Source organism: Bos grunniens, chromosome 3, assembly GCF_055505025.1.
Source record: "Bos grunniens cultivar Pamir isolate PY7600 chromosome 3, Bosgru_T2T1.0, whole genome shotgun sequence".
NCBI classification, from domain to species: domain Eukaryota; kingdom Metazoa; phylum Chordata; class Mammalia; order Artiodactyla; family Bovidae; genus Bos; species Bos grunniens.
This window is the reverse complement of record NC_141167.1, coordinates 101,780,678-101,798,075: the sequence shown is the minus strand read 5'-3', so window position 1 is coordinate 101,798,075 and position 17,398 is coordinate 101,780,678. Positions and strand designations below refer to the sequence as shown.

The 17,398-nt window shown below is 50.1% G+C and overlaps 2 protein-coding genes across 38 annotated transcripts in view; one reads left to right on the top strand and one right to left on the bottom strand.

Annotated features, from left to right (window-relative positions):
- MINDY1 (MINDY lysine 48 deubiquitinase 1) overlaps positions 1 to 11,361 on the top strand; it is a 14,273-nt gene extending 2,912 nt beyond the window's left edge. For 2 of the 24 annotated variants that reach the window (XM_086392515.1, XM_086392513.1), the window contains 10 exons: positions 36 to 835; positions 1,393 to 1,450; positions 1,845 to 1,909; positions 2,708 to 2,866; positions 3,201 to 3,303; positions 4,206 to 4,348; positions 5,341 to 5,532; positions 5,895 to 6,023; positions 6,298 to 6,417; positions 9,712 to 11,361. In XM_086392515.1, the coding sequence (XP_086248641.1) occupies positions 383 to 835; positions 1,393 to 1,450; positions 1,845 to 1,909; positions 2,708 to 2,866; positions 3,201 to 3,303; positions 4,206 to 4,348; positions 5,341 to 5,532; positions 5,895 to 6,023; positions 6,298 to 6,378 (1,383 nt within the window). In that variant the 5' untranslated portion in view covers positions 36 to 382 and the 3' untranslated portion in view covers positions 6,379 to 6,417; positions 9,712 to 11,361. Of the gene's footprint in view, positions 1 to 35; positions 836 to 931; positions 1,451 to 1,844; positions 1,910 to 2,193; positions 2,277 to 2,707; positions 2,867 to 3,200; positions 3,304 to 4,205; positions 4,349 to 5,065; positions 5,101 to 5,340; positions 5,533 to 5,867; positions 6,024 to 6,297; positions 6,841 to 9,711 lie in introns of those variants that run through there. The other 22 variants (XM_086392511.1, XM_086392509.1, XM_086392524.1 and 19 more) reach the window with 16 other exon arrangements.
- ANXA9 (annexin A9) lies at positions 7,862 to 17,398 on the bottom strand. 14 transcript variants are annotated; one of them, XM_086392542.1, is made up of 14 exons: positions 17,285 to 17,398; positions 17,040 to 17,166; positions 16,480 to 16,570; positions 16,207 to 16,303; positions 15,582 to 15,727; positions 15,219 to 15,332; positions 14,587 to 14,677; positions 13,364 to 13,443; positions 13,139 to 13,198; positions 12,617 to 12,701; positions 12,383 to 12,478; positions 12,238 to 12,296; positions 8,399 to 8,521; positions 7,862 to 8,165 (listed from the first exon to the last, which is right to left on the bottom strand). In XM_086392542.1, exons 3-14 carry the CDS (start codon positions 16,552 to 16,554, stop codon positions 8,103 to 8,105), a joined length of 1,089 nt encoding a protein of 362 aa, XP_086248668.1. In that variant the 5' UTR covers positions 16,555 to 16,570; positions 17,040 to 17,166; positions 17,285 to 17,398; the 3' UTR covers positions 7,862 to 8,102. The 14 variants fall into 14 exon arrangements, with proteins under 14 accessions (XP_086248668.1, XP_086248671.1, XP_086248666.1 ...); XM_086392545.1 differs by having other exon boundaries at positions 15,582 to 15,676; XM_086392540.1 differs by having other exon boundaries at positions 17,040 to 17,129.

The following is a 17,398-nucleotide window of genomic DNA, read 5'->3' as shown; positions in this document are numbered from 1 at the left end:
TATCTTGTCTTCATTCCTTGTTGTTTCTGTTTCAGGAAAGCTGACGCCACCCAATGTCCTCAATCCCACCAGAATTATCCCTTCCAAACCTTTGAGTCCTATACCCTCTTTGGTCCCATCTGGTCACAACAAGTTAGAGGTGACAGCTCAGCCTGGGACCCTTCTGTTTAACCTAAAACTGTACTGCCCGTAGCCTGGAGTAGCTGAACAGACGCTCACCAAGCCTTCTGCACTACATTCCTTTGCCAAATTTTTCTGGGTCTGTTTACTTTTCAGCCCAATGATTTCCTTCTTATTGGATCCGTCTCCCTTTTGCATATCAAGCTTAGAGTAAGGTCAGTCTCTGAGGACAGTAAAGCCCCTCAGTCAGCCCTTCCTGACCATGGAACACCATCAACCTGAGCATCCAGCCCCTGGTGAGACCAGGACTGCAGAAGCGGTCAGCCCTGAAAACCACAGGGTCTTGTCAGAACCCAAAGAGCACCCTCAGGACAAGGATGCCAAAGAGGCAGACGGGGCAGCTGGAGAGCAGGAGCCAGTAGACCAAGCTTCACTGCCAGCCCAAGGCCAGGATAACTTCGAGTCCCCTCCACCAGATGCTAGCTCAAGCCAACCAGGGCCAGCCCGGGAGACTCGACCTGAGACACAGACAGCGGGGGCCTGCTCCAGGCTCCAGGAGCTTCCCCAGTCCCCTAGGGCCCGACAGCCTGAGCTAGACTTCTACTGTGTCAAGTGGATCCCCTGGAAAGGAGAACAGACACCTATCATCACCCAGAGCGCCAATGGCCCTTGCCCTCTCATCGCCATCGCGAATATCCTTTTTCTTCAGTGGAAGGTAAGAGGGAGTTTGGATGGGGTCTTAGGAAATGTTGATCATTCTGCTTTTCTCAAGCCTGTCAAACTTTCCAGGTTTTTCTTCCTTTATCTCCAGGTTGAACAAATGAGATCAGATATTTGCAAAAACAAGACAATTATCTGTCCTACTCCTGCGTCTTCCACTGTCTGGCAAATGGGAATGCCTTGCAGTTCTTCCCATTCAGTCCCTTGCTCCAGTTGCAAGCCGTTTTTGCCCACCACACCTGACTGCTGGATAAGCCCTGCCCTCCCGCCTTTCTCTGGGTTCCTCCTTCAGTGCTCCCTGAAGGAAAGCACACACCTGGCTCACTTTTTTTTTTAATTTATTAATTTTTGGCTGTGCTGCGTCTTTGTTGCTGCACACAGGCTTTCTCTAGTTGTGGCCGGGTGGGGGCTACTCCTTGCTGTGGTGCGTGGGCTTAGTTGCCACATGGCATGTGGAATATTCCCAGACCAGGGATCGAATTTGTCCCCTGCATTGGCAAGCAGATTCTTTACCAATGACTGGCCAACTCTTTGATCTCTCCTTGCCTCCAGGTAAAGCTGCCGCCTCAGAAAGAAGTGATCACATCCGACGAGCTCATGGCCCATCTCGGTGAGTGACTGGGCCTTCAAGAGGAATTACCTGAAAGGTTCCAGTGCTATCTACTGAGCCAGAAATCCAGAGTATTGAGGGACTCTGCATTCAGGGATCTTATGTGGCAGGGAGGGTAAAGGTCTATAGGGTTTCTCTGCAAGGCTGGGGAATGAAAAGCAAAAATCAAGGTGTCAGGAGTCCTGGGTCGTCACCCTCATTCTTCCCTTAGCTTTCACCTGTGACCTTGAGTGGGTCCTTCACCTTTTGTGGCTTCTTTCTTCCTCTGATAAACGAAGGCCCTTTGCAACTCTGAAAATCTGTGGTTCTGTGATATACCTCTGTTTTCTTAGAGAAGAGGAAGCAGCTTTTGGGACAGTGGTGGGGTAAGCTGATAAGGAATCCTGTCTTGTAGGAGACTGCCTTCTGTCCATCAAACCTCAGGAAAAGTCAGAGGGACTTCAGCTTAATTTTCAGCAGGTGAGGTGAAAGGTCTGTGAACTGGGGGCTTGCAGGTTCATAAGGGGCACCCAGGCTATTAAGAGAAGCCTTTCTGATGCTTCTCAAGAGGGTTCTTTGAACCATCATTTCTTTCTGCAGGAGGGAGAGAGTGTATTTCTGTCTTAGAAAACATGTTCGTTTACATAAAATAAAGAAGGATTGAGAAAAGGGAGGACTTTCCATTGTAAGAGGAAACCAGGGGGAAAAAGCAACAAGATTAATTGTTTTGTTTTGTTTTGTTTTGTTTTCTGGAGGTAGGAGTGGAACAAGAAGAGGGAAGGCTAGAATATCCATCATTTTCTTTTTCCACCAGTTTTATTGATATATAATCGACATATAATACTGTGTAAGGTTTATTTTTTCATTTCATTTAATTTTTTTAATTGAAGTATAGTTGATTTACAATACTGTGTTAGTTTCAGGTATATCGTGTGGTGATTCAGTATTTTTGCAGATTAAATTCTGTAATAAGTTATTATAAGATACTGGGTATCTTATAATTAGTTTGGCTGGGTATATGGGACTTACCTGGTGGTTCAGTGATTGAGACTCTGTGCTTCCAATACAGAGGGCATGGGTTCGATCCCTGATTGGGGAACTAAGATCCCACGTGCCTCACAGCCAGTAAACAAGTAAATAAATAAAATTTTTTTTAAAAAGATACTGGGTATAATTCCATGTGGTATACAGTATATCCTTGTTGCTTATCTATAACACTAAGTTTAAAATGCACAGTGTGCTGATTTGACCTATCCATCGTTTTCTTTTCCACCCCAGAATGTGGACGATGCAATGACGGTGCTGCCTAAACTGGCCACAGGTCTGGATGTCAATGTGCGGTTCACAGGCGTCTCTGATTTTGAGTACACTCCTGAGTGCAGTGTCTTTGACCTCCTTGGCATTCCTCTGTACCATGGCTGGCTTGTTGATCCCCAGGTGAGGGTGGGAGGGCCCAAATGAGACAGCCAGCTCAAGCTGAGAGAGAAGCAGAATTTTGTGGGGTTGGGGTTAGGGAGGTAGGGAGTAGATTGGCTAGGGAGGGGATTGATGTTTCAAGGTTGGATTCAGTGTGGAATTCCTTTAGTTTTTAACTTTTGGGGGTAATATTCAAATACAAGCAAGCAATTTGAAGATGGGTCAGTTCTTTAGACATCAAAAGTTTCAGGAAGCTTTTGTCATAGGGCTGCAATCCTTGTGGGCTTGGTTCATTTCCTTCCTAAAAAAAGCTCTCCATTTTGGGGGGTACCACCCCACTCCACTGCCCACGCAGAGTCCTGAGGCTGTGAGTGCAGTCGGGAAGCTGAGTTACAACCAGCTGGTAGAGAAGATCATCACCTGCAAGCACTCCAGTGACACCAACCTTGTGACAGAAGGTGACATTCCTCCCTTCTCCTCAGGAATCTTATGTGGAGGGAATGATGGCTACCGAGGTTTAGTGTTTATTGTCTGTTTTTCCACCACCACGTCCCATGAGAATGTAGGCACCGGGAGCGGGAGTTTGGGGAGTTGTCTGTTTCGTTCACTGATGTATCCCCCGGTACCTAGTGCAGTGCCTGTTTGCTCCGATAGCATCTATTTATCTGGCTGAGTCTTAGTTGCAACATGTGGGATTTTTTTTTAGTGGCAGCATGGGCTTCCCACGTGGTTTAGTGGGTAAAGAATCTGCCTGCAGTGCAGGACATGCAAGAGACTCAAGTTTGATCCCTGGGTTGAGAAGATGCCCTGGAGGAAGGGCATGGCAATCCACTCCCGTATTTTTGCCTTATGAATCCCCGTGGACAGAGGAGCCTGGCGGGCTACAATCCGTAGGGTTGCAAAGAGTAGGACACGAGTGAAGCAACTTAGCATGTGTGTACACCTGCATCTTTCTCTCTCATTTTTTAAAAATAATGATTTATTTATCTGTGGAGGGTCCTAGTTGTGGCATGTGGGATCTAGTTCTCTGACCTGGGCCCTCTGCATTGGGAGCATAGAGTCTTAGCCACTGGACCACTAGGGAGGTCCCCACCTGCGTCTCTTAGCTATGGTGTTTGGAATCTAGTTCTCTGACCAAGAATCGAATCCGGGCTTCCTGAATTGGGAACTCGGAGTCTTAGCCACTGGATCACCAGGAAAGTTCAGCATCTGTTGAATGGATGAATTTAACCAGGCTTCAAGGAAGGGATTTCCCAAGGTGGGACTGATCCCTAGGGCTTTGATAGGGGCTCTCTGGATGATCCTCCTGTGGACTTTGGATTTGAGTCCCCTGTCCCTCTTTTCTTGTCCTTGCTGCCAGGCCTGATTGCAGAGCAGTTTCTGGAGACCACTGCTGCCCAGCTGACCTACCATGGCCTATGTGAACTAACAGCAGCTGCCAAGGAGGGCGAACTTAGCGTCTTTTTCCGGAACAACCACTTCAGCACTATGACTAAGCATAAGGTGATTCGGGTTTGGAGGTGGGAGGTTGGAGTGCTGTCTGTTTCCTCATGCCTATTTCTTCCGGGTCAGTATTTCAGTCAGGACAAGGTAGATTAAGCTGTGGTAACAAATGACCCCTAAAATCCCTGTGGTTCACCATGACAAAGGTTTATTTTTCATTCATGTGTGTGTCCACTGTGGGTTGGCTGCAGTTCTGTCCCACATCATCTTCAGTCTGGGGCCCTGGCTGACAAAACAGCCTTTCTCTGGAACATAGGAGAGCAAGAGGAACACACCACACACGGCGTTGGCTCTGCTACCATCTCACTGGCCAGAGCGAAATGTAAGGAGTGAGCTTGCCATCAGTGGGCCAAGAAAGTGCACGTCCTCTCCCAGGAAGGAGCAGTGGAAGTTTTGAACAATACTATAGTTTTCCAAGGCTTCCCTCGTGGTTTAGACTGTAAAGAATCTGCCTGTAGTGCAAGAGACCCGGGTTTGATCCCTGGGTTGGGAAGATCCTCTGGAGAATAGAATGGCAACCCATTCCTGTATTCCTGCCTAGAGAATTCCATGGAAAGAGGAGCCTGGTGGGCTACAGTCTATGGGGTCGCAAAGAGTCGAACACGAGCGAGCGACTAACACACACATAGTTTTCCAAAGCTAGAAATTGTCTAAGCGTTCTAGGAATTGAGTAGAAGAGAGAAAGATCTTTGGCTCTTAAAGGATTTATCCTCATAGGCATCCCGTGAGCCCAGGGAACCTCGGGAAGTAGGGTAGGAAGACTCCCGCCCCGCAGTGCTTGACCGCAGTGACTGCCACACTTACACGCCACTGACCATGCCCTCAGCCCTTCTGCCCACAGCCGTGTGTACTCAGCAAGAGGTCCACGCACTCACACTGCACGTTTCAGCTAGCGTGCCGACCAGTCACAGGGGCTCTGCGAAGCTCAGATCACTTCTGCCGTGCGCTGCTCCTGCCGCCCGTCCCACCAGCGCATGTTCTCTCCCGCACAGGGCCACTTGTACCTACTGGTCACTGACCAGGGCTTTCTCCAGGAGGAGCAAGTGGTGTGGGAGAGCCTGCACAACGTGGACGGAGACAGCTGTTTCTGTGACTCTGACTTTCACCTCAGTCACTCCCCGGGCAAGGGACCCGGAACGGGAGGTGGGAGTGGCTCCCCAGAAAAGCAGCGGCAGGTGGACCAGGTGTGTGGGGCCTTGGGGGCCGGGGTGGGGTGCAGAGCGCGTGTCTGCCTCGGAGAGCTTTGTGCCCAAGGCGGGCAGCCTGTATCTTATCTTCTAGAGACTGTAACTTATGACACCGGGCCCTTCTCTGGGCTCTGTGGACCATCTCTGCGCTTGGTGTGTGTTCTCTGGCATCACAGATAAAATACGCGGCTGTGTGTTTCTCTCTGGAGGAGAAGGAGTGGGGAGATTGGAAGGATAAGGAAAGGCTGAGCTGGTTTGGAAGCCTAAGCCCAGCCTGGCCAGCCCCCTGCCCCAGCCTCCCTCACTGCCCTTGTTCTTGCCCCTGTCTCTAGGACTACCTGATCGCCTTGTCCCTACAGCAGCAGCAGCCCCCGCCCCAGGGCACATCGGGTCTGAGCGACTTGGAACTGGCCCAGCAGCTTCAGCAAGAGGAGTACCAGCAGCACCAAGCGGCCCAGGCTGCCCCTGCACGGGCCCCATCACCGCAGGTGGGCCTGCTCCTCCTCGCTCTTAGTGCTGCCCCTCCAGCATCCCTGCATCCCCAGCGTGCCACTCCGGCTTCCCTGATCCAGACTTGTTATTGCCACCAGCATTTCTTCAAGGTTTCCCTCGGGGCCCTTCTGTCTGTCCCTCTGCCCTGGGTCCCCTCCTGTCTTTCTCTCCCCACAGCCCCTCCCAGTCCTGACCCTGCTTCCATCTAGAGTCCCTGTCCTTGTTCCACCATGGGTTCCGATGGGTGACCAGCTGTTAACTCTGACACAGGGGAGAGGAGCTGCATCTGGACGCCCAGCTGCTGAGCGTCGGCAAAGGCCGAAGCAAGAGTCCGACTGTGTCCTCCTGTAGCCCTGCTCGGGCCCGGCTGCCTTGCCTCCGCTTTCAGAGGTGGGGGCTATTTGCTTGCTCCCCCTCAACTTGAGATATGCAGGGTAACTTATTTATGGGATGTTGGGGATCAGAGCAGGCAGTGAATGCTAAGGTCCGACTTGGTGACCTCTTTGCCCTCATGTCCTGCCTCCTCTTCCTCCCAACCATCCAGGACAACATTGGAGTTGATGGGGTGAGGATTTCTGATTTCTAACTCTTTTCCCCCAGAATAGTCACATTAATGTACAGACTCAGGCTCCAGGGTGAAGTTCCTGTCTAGAATCCATCTCTGCTATTTCCCACCCCTGACTGGCTGGGTCATCCTATAGGCCCATCCGAATCCACCCATCCATCCGTTTGTTTCAGGGTTTGATTTGGGTTTCTATCTCTATTATTTTTAATGCCTTCCTAGGGGTTTGGAAATAAAACTTCTTTCCTGAAGTCTGTTGTTTGCCTTACCCTGCAGCGGTTAAGTATTTGACCCAATTGAGGAATGCAAAGCGTGGTGGGGGTGGGAGGGGTGCAGGGATGGTAGAGGCTAGAGGGGGTGGCCTGTCATTTCTAATAGAGCCAGCAGGGGGAGCCAAAAGTCCACTTTGTCCTTTCTTGTTTTTTTTTTTTTTTTTTCATGTGGTTGTTGCTGTTTACCCTCTCCAGTATTCTTGCCTGGAGAATTCCATGGACAGAGAGCCTGGCGGGCTACAGTCCATAGGGTCGCAAAGAGTCAGACATGACTGAAGCAACTTAGCATGTACACATGTTGTTTAGTTGCTAAGTCATGTTCACCTCTTGCCACACTGTGGACTGTAGCCTGCCAGGCTCCTCTGTCCGTGGGGATTCTCCAGGCAAGAATACTTCAATGAGCTGCCATTTCCTTCTCTAGGGGACTGTCCTGACCCAGGGGTCAAACCCATGTGGCCTGCATTAGCAGGCGGATTCTTTACCCACTGAGTCACCAGGGAAGCCCCTTCTTTTGGAGCTAGTACTCTAATTTGGGAGGTGGGTTTCTAAGTCCCAGCTTTGGACAGATGAATTTGAGGATTGTATGCCCCGCTAACCCACCCAAATGTTCCCATTCAGGGAAAGGGTAGCTTGATCCTCCTACTTGCTTCTCAGGTCATACAGACGGTCCTTTGCTACTTCTAGCCATTTTTGGCCTCGTGGTTCCTGGTTCTCTTATTTTGCCTGAAATTTCCTGGGGAAGAGAGAATAATGGGCGTGAGGGGGGATGCACAGAGGAGGCAGGTTGTTGACAACTGCAGTTCAGAGCCTCAAACAGGACTCCTGTTGAATATCCAAGGGCACATCAAAGGCACCTCCAACTTCAAGGCCTCCTCCCAGCCAGTGTCCTGCTCCACCCAAACTTCAGTCAGGGGACACAAATGACAGTGAAGTTTGCCAAAAGAAATCAAGCATCAGCGAGATGTTCTGGCCAGAATTCAGGAAGAATGAATAGGACAGAAACTATCCAAGCAATCTTGTTTTGCACACCCAGGACAGAGCTAGGGGATCCAGGTGCAGGCATCACTTTGAAATGAGAGAGGTGAAGGAATTTAAAAGAAACTTTGAGTTCTGGCCTCAACAAGAAGCTGGAACATGTGGTGCTCAGTGAGGGGTCATTATTTGGAGGCCCAGCTAGTCTCCTGCAGGCTCAGCCAAACAAGAAAATCTCAGATCCTTGAAGGTCATGCGGGGATGAGGTCTCAAAGGTCTTCCGCCCTGCACAGGGCTAGTAGGGCTAACCGGCAGTCCCCTTTCACTGCATCCTGCAGACAGCAAAGTCAGATGTTAGGAAGACCTGCCACCATCGTGGCTCAGGCACTGTTCTCTCCCTCGTGCTGGTCCAGAGCTTGTTTGGTTTCTAGAGTTCTAGAGTTCTGGTTCTAAATTAACCAGAGACCCAGGAGTTCTCCAGGCCATGAATATGCTCCACTGTGTGCAGGGTGGAGGTAAAAGATGAAGCTCTGGGGCTCCAGGTTAAGAACCAGCCAAGCCTCACCTGGAGGGAAGAGTAGAGGGACTTGCCAAATTTTTTTCTGAACTCGGCTCGGATACTTAGAAGATCAGTCTCACTTCGAGAAATAAGGATGCGCATCAGTGCTTGGTAATTGGGTTCAGTCTCCTGGTAGAGGAAAAAACAGAATGGGGATGTGGTGGTAGGGAAATTCTCACAGGGCAGGGATTGGGCCACATGGTGAATTATTCTAGGGAGTGCTGGTGAGGAGAAAGTCAAGAAAAAGAGAAATATACATTATCTAGGGGCAAACATTATCTGTGTCCATCCTCAAGGGAGATGATGTGGCAGGAAAAATCAGTTGCTGCGGGGAATATTTACAGCAATATCCCTCATTCCTTCCACATCTTTTCTGGCCTTGCCATTAGCTTAGAGTCTCACTCCAAGAGCAAGGACTCAAGAAAGGATAGAGATGTGCTACCTGTGAAGACTTACAGCATGATAGTCAAGAGACTGTTAACAGGGAATGTCTAAGGAGGACACTCACCCTATCCCTAAACTGTCATCGGTTTCTCCTGGTTAGACCCCTGAGGTTCAGCATCATTCTCTTTCTCCTGTACCTGCAACAGGCCTCTTGCCTTTTGGTTAAAGACAGTCACGGAGGGTTCAGTTTAGAAATAATAGGGGTATATGTGTGCTAAGTCGCTTCAAGTAGTGTCCGACTCTGTGCAACCCTATAGACTGTAGCCTGCCAGGCTCTTCTGTCCATGGTGTTCTCCAGGCAAGAATACTGGAGTGGGGCACCATTTATTTCTCCAGGGCAGGGGTCGAACCCACTGTCCCTTATGTCTCCTGCATTGGCAGGAGGGTTCTTTACCACTAGCGCCACCTGTGAAGTGAAAGTCGCTCAGTTGTGTCTGACTCTCTGCGACCCCATGGACTATACAGTCCATGGAATTCACCAGGCCAGAATACTGGATTGGGCAGCCTTTCCCTTCCCCAGGGGATCTTCCCAACCCAGGGATCGAACCCAGGTCTTCCACATTGCAGGCAAATTCTTTACCAGCTGAGCCACAAGGGAAGCCCAAGAATACTGGAGTGGGTAGCCTATCCCTTCTGCAGGACATCTTCCCGACCCAGGAATCGAACTGGGGTCTCCTGCATTGCAGGGGGATTCTTTACCAACTGAGCTATCAGGGAAGCCCCAATAGAGGTATCATCAAATCAGGAGCTATAACTGATTATAATAATGTTATCATGAGAGATTTCTAAATAAAGTATTTTGGTTGGAAAAATCCTGTTTGTGTCATGAGCTGGGTACTGCTGCTGTCATCATTTTCTAATATCCTCTTTTTCAGAGTTTCCTCAGGCACCTGCCTTCTGAGACCCTTCCCAGAATTGCCTGAAACCCACACTTACGGCAACCCTACACATCATAAACTCCCAGAAGAAACAAAAAGTGATGGAGGGAATATAGGATGCTATATTTTATTTGGACTCATTACCTAATTGTCAGTGGGCCTGATGGCTACTTTTTTTTTTTTTCACTTTTAATTTAATCTGATTATTTTTTTGGCTGCACAGCTTGTGGGATTTTAGTTCCCCCACCAGGGATCAGCAGTTAGAGCACAGAATCCTAACCACTGGGCTGCTAGGGAATTCCCTGATGGCTACTCTTTTGGATGGCATGTACCATTGGTTTTGTATTGTGACGAAGATTGCTGAATGCTTCCCAGTATCCATTCTTCCCTTCTTGCAACTCTTGTACTCCACAGTTGTAGAACTGGGGTAAGAGTTGCTCATTAAGTGAATATTCCCAGTGTGTAAAGTGGCTCTCCACACTAAACCTATATCAAACATCATTCTTCTCTTGTTACCTGAGGGTATATTTGGCATCTCATACTGCCCTAGGATCTTTATAAAGAACATTCATTTTATGGTTCAAATTGGTCTGAATTTGGACTGCAAGGAGATCCAACCAGTCCAACCTAAAGGAAATCAGTGCTGAATATTCATTGGAAGGACTGATGTTGAAGCCAAAACTCTAATACTTTGGCCACCTGATAAGAAGAGCTGACTCATTTGAAAAGCCCCTGATGCTGGGAGGGATTGAGGGCAGGAGGAGAAGGGGACGACAGAGGATGAGATGGTTGCATGGCGTAACCAACTCAATGGACATGAGTTTGGGTAAACTCCAGGAGTTGGTGATGGACAGGGAGGCCTGGAGTGCTGCAGTCCATGGGGCTGCAAAGAGTCGGACACGACGAGCGACTGAACTGAACTGTCCTGAATCAGCCATCACTTAAAGGTCATTTTTCTGAATAAATATTTATCACAATTATGTTTTTACATATTTCTCACAAAAGAATAGTATGGAAGTATCTTGACTGAGTTTTTCTTTTAAAAAAAATTTTTTTTTTCCAGAAAAATAAGCCTGCATCACTTCTTGACTCCTTCTTCTAAGATTAAACCCACAATTTATATCCAGGAGTCTAAAGTCCTGTAATCCAAATACATTACAATCACTGCTGGAGTACAGGTTCTTTTTATGACAGGAATTTAGAGAACTACAACTTTTCAAGTGAATCCTAGAGTTCACTGATTATAATAGTACAGGATTTATTGGATAAGTACAATAATCTACTGTCAAAATGGAAATCTCTGGATGATAAAATAAATGCTTCCCTGATGGCTCAGTGGTAAAGAATCTGCCTGCCAATGCAGGAGACACGGGTTCAATCCCTGGTGCAGGAAGACCCCATATGCCACGGAGCAATTAAAGCTCGTGTACCACAACTCCTGGCCCGAGCTGGAGAGCCCAAGAGCCGCAACTACTGAAGCCCGAGTGCCCCAGAGCCTACGCTCTGCAACAAGAGAAGCCACTGCAAAGAGAAGCCCACACACCACAGCAAAGAGACCCCACTCGCAGCGACTAAAGAAAGCCCTCACAGCAGTGAAGACCCAGCATAGCCGTAAATAAATAAACAAAAAGAAAACGTTTTAAGAAAGTTTCTGTGTAACATTTTGAATAGTTGTCAATAGGCATCATGGTTTCTCAACCAGTGTACCAAAAACTATTCCATCTTCAAAGTTTGGGTGGGATTTTTATTTATAGGCCTTGGGGGACAGTTGTATTAGGACACCTAGTTGAATGAGCAGAATGACTGGATTCTGTTTATGAAATTACTCAAACCAAGATTGCCAATTTAAGTTTGGATTATATAGAACAAAGTCTGATCAGTATGGAGAAAGGTGATCTTGGGTACCAAGAGTAGGCTATAGCTTATAGTATAGACCAACACCTATGGAATAGACTAGGAGTTGACATGTGGCAGTTAAAATTTGTCCTATAGGATCATTATGTGTATTGTAGGGAGACTGCTGTGTGACCTTGGGCAAGGTACTTAACCTCTCTGTGCTTCAGTTTTTTGTCTATTAAACAAGGATGGAGTGTTAATGTGAGGACTTACTGAAACGTGCTCAGCAGAGGCCTTGGCACACAAGGAGCCCCTCAGAAACGGGCGGCTATTTCTTTCTTCTTTTTAGTGTTATCGCCAGCCTCATTCTGGCAACAACTGAACCCGGACAAGGCAGTGTCTTTACAGAGCAAATTCATATCTGTATCTGGCCACCTAGACATTCATTGGACCAAAAATTTTAGCTTTAGGGCCCTGATGGGTCAATGGACTTATCTCTAACCACAGCTCCCTCCTCTACTCTTGACAAGACAATTTGTAAACTTAGGAAAAGAGAGCTACTCCATGTTTACAAAGTAATATGAGATGGTTACATTAGCAACAGCGTGAAACTTCCTCTTTCTTGCCCAGGAGGTGTCTCCTGCCGGTTTTTGTTCCACAGCAAGGGGAAAGGAGCGTCAGTCTTACCTGGAGGGCTTGATGAAGTTTATCAGCAAAGTACAGGGGTGTGTTCCGGATCACCGAGGCTGAAAGCAAAGAGACAAAGATGGAGACAGACCACCGCCATTCCACAGGAGACCTCTGCCCCACGGGTTCCAAGCAGACCCCTTACCTAGGTTGAGCAGAGCCACGCAGGCGGCTCCATGGAAACGGGCCCGGACAGTCTTCTCCAACTCATGCCCCGTGTACCACTGGTACTGGTTCAACACTGGTGCACACGGAAGGGAGTTAGAAGAATACATGGGGGAGGGGGTGGTTATCCCAGAGAAGGATGAGCCCTCCCCACCTTCCTCAGCCAGAACTCATCATTAAAGCAAGTTGGAGAGACTGGAAGACTCCTGTGTACCTCGGACGAGGTGTTCGGGATTGCGCTGGGTGAAGACAAGGACCCACGTCCTCTCTGTGCTGGGTCCTTCAGCCTGCTTTAATGCCTGGGAACAGGGAGCAAATCAGAATCACTGGTTTGGGGATTGGGGAGCCACGGTTATGGTGTTCCCAGAATCCATAAACATGGAAAAGCTTATTTTAACCTATAAATTAGTTGCATTTATTTATCTGTGTAGCACAGCATGTGGGACCTTAGTTCTGCAACCAGGGATAGAACCTATGCCCCCTGCCGTGGAAGGAATTAAATAATCCCCAAATGCCAATGAGAGGAGAATGTGTGAGTTCAGGAGTCAGAGTCCAGATGAGTGGAAAAAGCTCCATGTGTGACACTGCCCAACCCCCCATGTCCGCCTTACGTCATCGAGGATTCCTTCCCAAGGCAAGGACAATTTTGCAGGACAAGTGGGGACACAGGTCACCGGCTCTAAGATACAGTGTCTTACGTGCACGACGGTGTAAACTCCCCCCACCCCTTGCTCACCTGGATGTCCTGTGCAGCCAGGTTATAGTCAATGATTCCAGTGTAGGCCTCGCGGCCCCCCTAGGAGGAGAAACTCTCAGGAGGACTCTTTGGAGGGCAGTTTTTTATCACCAGACCAACAAACCAAACCCTGGTCTTCCCCTAAAGCCCTCTCCTGTTCATTACACCACAGGTGGGTGCTCCCCAGTGGGGTAACTCCCTTCCTCCCAGACCAGTCCCCCTTACCTTGGCCAGGGCCAGGAGCAAGTCCCGCAAGATGCCCCTGGTCTCAGACTTGATGTCCTCCGCAGCGTCCACTTGGAAATCTGGGATGGGAGCAGGAGCTCTCTGAACCCTCCTGATTTTTCCCAATGAGGATACCTCCAGGACCTGTCAGATGCCTGTGCCCTGTCAGTCCCGCTGTCCCCTGCTTGATGGCCACTAGTTCCCAGGATGTAAGGCAGAAGCACCACCGTGGCCACCCTGAAAGCATCTCTAAGCCGCGAGTAACCTGTGCGCTGTGGGGTCGTGCCCTGTGGGGCCTCATCTCCCGGTGCCAGACTGCGGGGGGCGGGAGGCAATCAGTTACTTGGGTGGTGGCCAGACAATGAAAAGAGGATGGGGGTGCCCATATCGTGACGCAAGATGGCTAGGGCCAGTCCCCCTCCTTGGAAGTGAGGCTAGGTGATGAGGGAGGTAGAATGTGAAGAAAGGAAAGAGCAGGAAAGGGAGAAAAGGAAGGGGAAAAGAGAAGCAGGAAGGAAAAAGGGGTAGGAGAGGGGTTAAGAAAATCAATTTCCCGGGAGGTCCAGCAGTTAAGACTCCACACTTTCATTGCAGGGCACACTGGTTCCATCCATGGTTGAGGAACCAAGATCCCACATGCCCGGGATCTTTTGGCATGGCCAAAAAGTTAAAAAAAAAAAAAAAAAAAGATAGGCCGAGGTGGGACATCAAAGGAAAACTGGGGAAAGCAAGAAAAAGAGGGGGTGTGTTAAGATGAGGGTGAGAAAAAACTAGTTACCAATTAGTGGGTGAGGCATGTGGCAGTCACTGCAGGGACAGCAGCCAGGGGCCGAGAATTGACACCTACAAGAGCAGGTCCCCACCTTTCCCCCTGGCTGCATCGAGCTTCCATTCAGCCTGGGATGTGGGGTGATGGCAGAATCAGCAAGGGGCTGGGAAGGTGACTTGGGTGCCCTTGGGACTGTCACAGGGCTCAACATTGTCATTACCTCGGGATCCACCCTGGAACCCCAGACTATGACAGTTAATGATTGCTTCTCTCTCTTTAATGATGACAACTGGCTGTCTCCCTGGGGAGACTGAGCCCGGTGGGCGGTGGGGGAAGAGAGACCCCAAGGGAACAACAGAAGCAGAAAGGCTCCCAGAGGGCTCCCTGCAGGGAGTGCAGGGGAGGCGAGGACTGTCCTGTCCAGCTCTTAGAGCTCCATCCTCCATACTCTTACTATGTTTGTAGACTGCCAGGCACTCCTGCAGCTGGGGTGGGGTTCGGGTGGCAAGAATTTCCAAGGCCACATCTTCAGCAGAACCTGAGCCCTACAAGAAATTGGGAAGCCACTCTGAGACTGAGCCATGTTGTTAGAATGGTGGGGAGCAGACGCTGACCACTTGTCCTTCTGAGGGTCAACAGGGACTACTTTTCCAGGGGGCTTCTGCCAAGTCCACTCCTCTGGAGTGGGCAAAGGCAAGGCAGTCAACGTATTCTTTCCCTCAATAGGGTCATCACTCCTGGCAAAGCTCCTCTCCTGGTATCTTCAATGTGCTTAGTTGCTCAGTCCTGTCTGACTCTTTGCGACCCCATGGACTGCAGCCCACCAGGCTCCTCTGTCCATGGGGATTCTCCAGGCATGAATACTAGAGTGGGTTGTCATGCCCTCCTCCAGGGGATCTGCCCAACCCAGGGATTGAACCTTGGTCTCCTGCATTGCAGGCAGTTTTTACTGCTGAACACAAGGGAAGCCCAAGAATACCGGAATGGGTAACCTATCCCTTCTCCAGGGATCTTCCTGACCCAGGAATTGAATCGGGGTCTCCTGCACTGCAGGTAGATTCTTTACCAGCTGAGCTACCAGGGTACCTTCAAGGCTGTCCTCAATTCCCGGGCATCGAGATGGGCTGCAGGCTGCAGCAGAGCAACCACGATCCTCTCCAGGTTGCCAGAGAGTGCTGCCTGCAAGGACTTCAGTAGGTCCTACAAGAAACAGTCCCCATGGCAGAGGAACGGCATGAGGGGGAGAGTCCCATGTGTGTGAGGAGGTTTGGGAATATTTCGCTGGCTCTCATCTCAGACCTAACCACCAGGCTTACCTTCCCCCCACAGACTGGGTTTAGCAGGGGGTAAGGGCTGGTCTCAGCTGGTCTCAACTGCTCTTGTTGTGCCCAAGTTTCCTGGGAGCTTCTCATCCCAGCCCACTGCTCCTGGGAATCAGTGTGGTCTCACCTGCTGGGTGCGTTCGTGGAAGGCTCGAGAGATGAGCTGCCTTTGCTCTCGGCTCCGGTTGGTCAGCACATCCAGAATGGCAATACGGTCCACACCTGAACCAAGGTGAGGGCTGGCCTGTGAGCCTGGCAGAGCCCTGTCAGGGTCTTTACAGAGTTGAGATCCCCTTAGTCCTTGACTTGAAGCCTCCAGAGGAGGAGATGACAAGGTCTGGGAAAAGCTACATCATCCCTACCACCATTTGATCCTGAAGAAGTTGCCAATGGCATGTAAATCTGACCCAAAGTTAAGCAAAGGTGGCCTGGTACAGTGCAGAAAATGGCCTTTTGGGATCACAGGCTTGCTTTAGAATCCCAGCTATGCAATATTTTGAGCTGTGTGATCTTGGGCAAGGCTTTTGACCTCCCTGAGCCCCAGTTTCCTCATCTGTGAAACAGAAATAGTATGACTTGCCTCACAGGGCTGTTGTGAAAATGGAGATAAATACCTACTGGGTACCAGACACACAGGAATGAAGGCATTCCACAAACATCTATTGAGTATTGTCAGTTCCTCCTTCTGGCTCCTTGGTCTACAGACTGGTTTCTAAAAGATAGATGCCCAAGCGCAGAGGGAAATGGCTCACCTTGACCTGCTATGGCCTTCAGCAGCCTCTGTACATCCTTGTCCACACTGAAGCTCAAGAAGGTTCTGAGGGTGCCCAGGGTGCCCCAAGCTGCAGTCTGTAAGATAGGGAGGTACCAGAGTCTGCCCATGCTCCTCCCCAGTGACCCAGCCAGGCCCTTGGCATAGCCTCAGGCTTGATCTTCCTTTCCTACTCCTCACCCCACCCCACAGCCTCTGCATTGATATGAAAATAATTTTAAAAAATAATTCCTACAATCCCAGCAGCCCTTACCTTGTTGGCAAGGCCCAGGTGACTGAGGATCTCCTGAGTCAAGGAGAGTCCCATCCTCCCGTGGGTCACAGACATGGTGCTACTGGCTGCCCTGGGGGGAGGGACATAGGAGCCAATTGAGGGGAACGTCCCCCTCACCCCTCAGGGCCTCTTTATGACGCCCAGGCCTGGGAGCCTGGGAGCCCTTTGCCCACTCCTTTCCCTTATTGCAGAAAAAAAGAACAACCTGCTTGGCAGGTTGGGGAGCCCAAGGGGAAGGTAAGAATGGTGCCCCCACCTTTCCCACCACTCACCGTTGTTAGGAAGCAAGGTTTGATCAGGGATGCTGCCAGACCTAGTGCCAAAACAGACCCTCCCAGACTCCAGGGTTGGTCCCCAGGCTCCCCAGCCCCGTGGTCTGAGATGGATAATCCCCTCCTGAGGTGCACCTCCCCCTCCCTTCCATGGCCTGGCTGGTTGTTCCTGCGGCAGTGTGGAGGAGGTGAGGATTAAGTATGCAGAGTGGGAAATAACAGCACCTCCCCTCACCGTCAGCCCCAGACTACAAGTGAGACTGTCACCTGCCTGTCAGCTTCCACCACTGTGCTGCGTGTCTTTCGCCCTCGGAGTTTCCCGCTGGAATCTTTAGGTCAGCAGCCACAGTCTCTGAGCTGAGGTGAGTGTGTGTTCTTGTGGGTACATGGGTACCTGGAGAAGGACTCAGGCACTCATGTTAGAAAAGTCCTTTCTCCCTCCCCCAAGTGATCAGCGAGTCCCTACCAATCTCCCCCGTCCCTCAGCATGAGAGCCCAGGTCCAGTGCTTACCCAGAGGTGCTGGGGGCTAAGTGGGTGTCGTCAGGCTCTGGCGCGGTGCCTTTGTGGGCACCAGCTCCAGTGTGGCCTGGTACAGGACAGCGGTATGTGCCGCCCAAGCCGAAC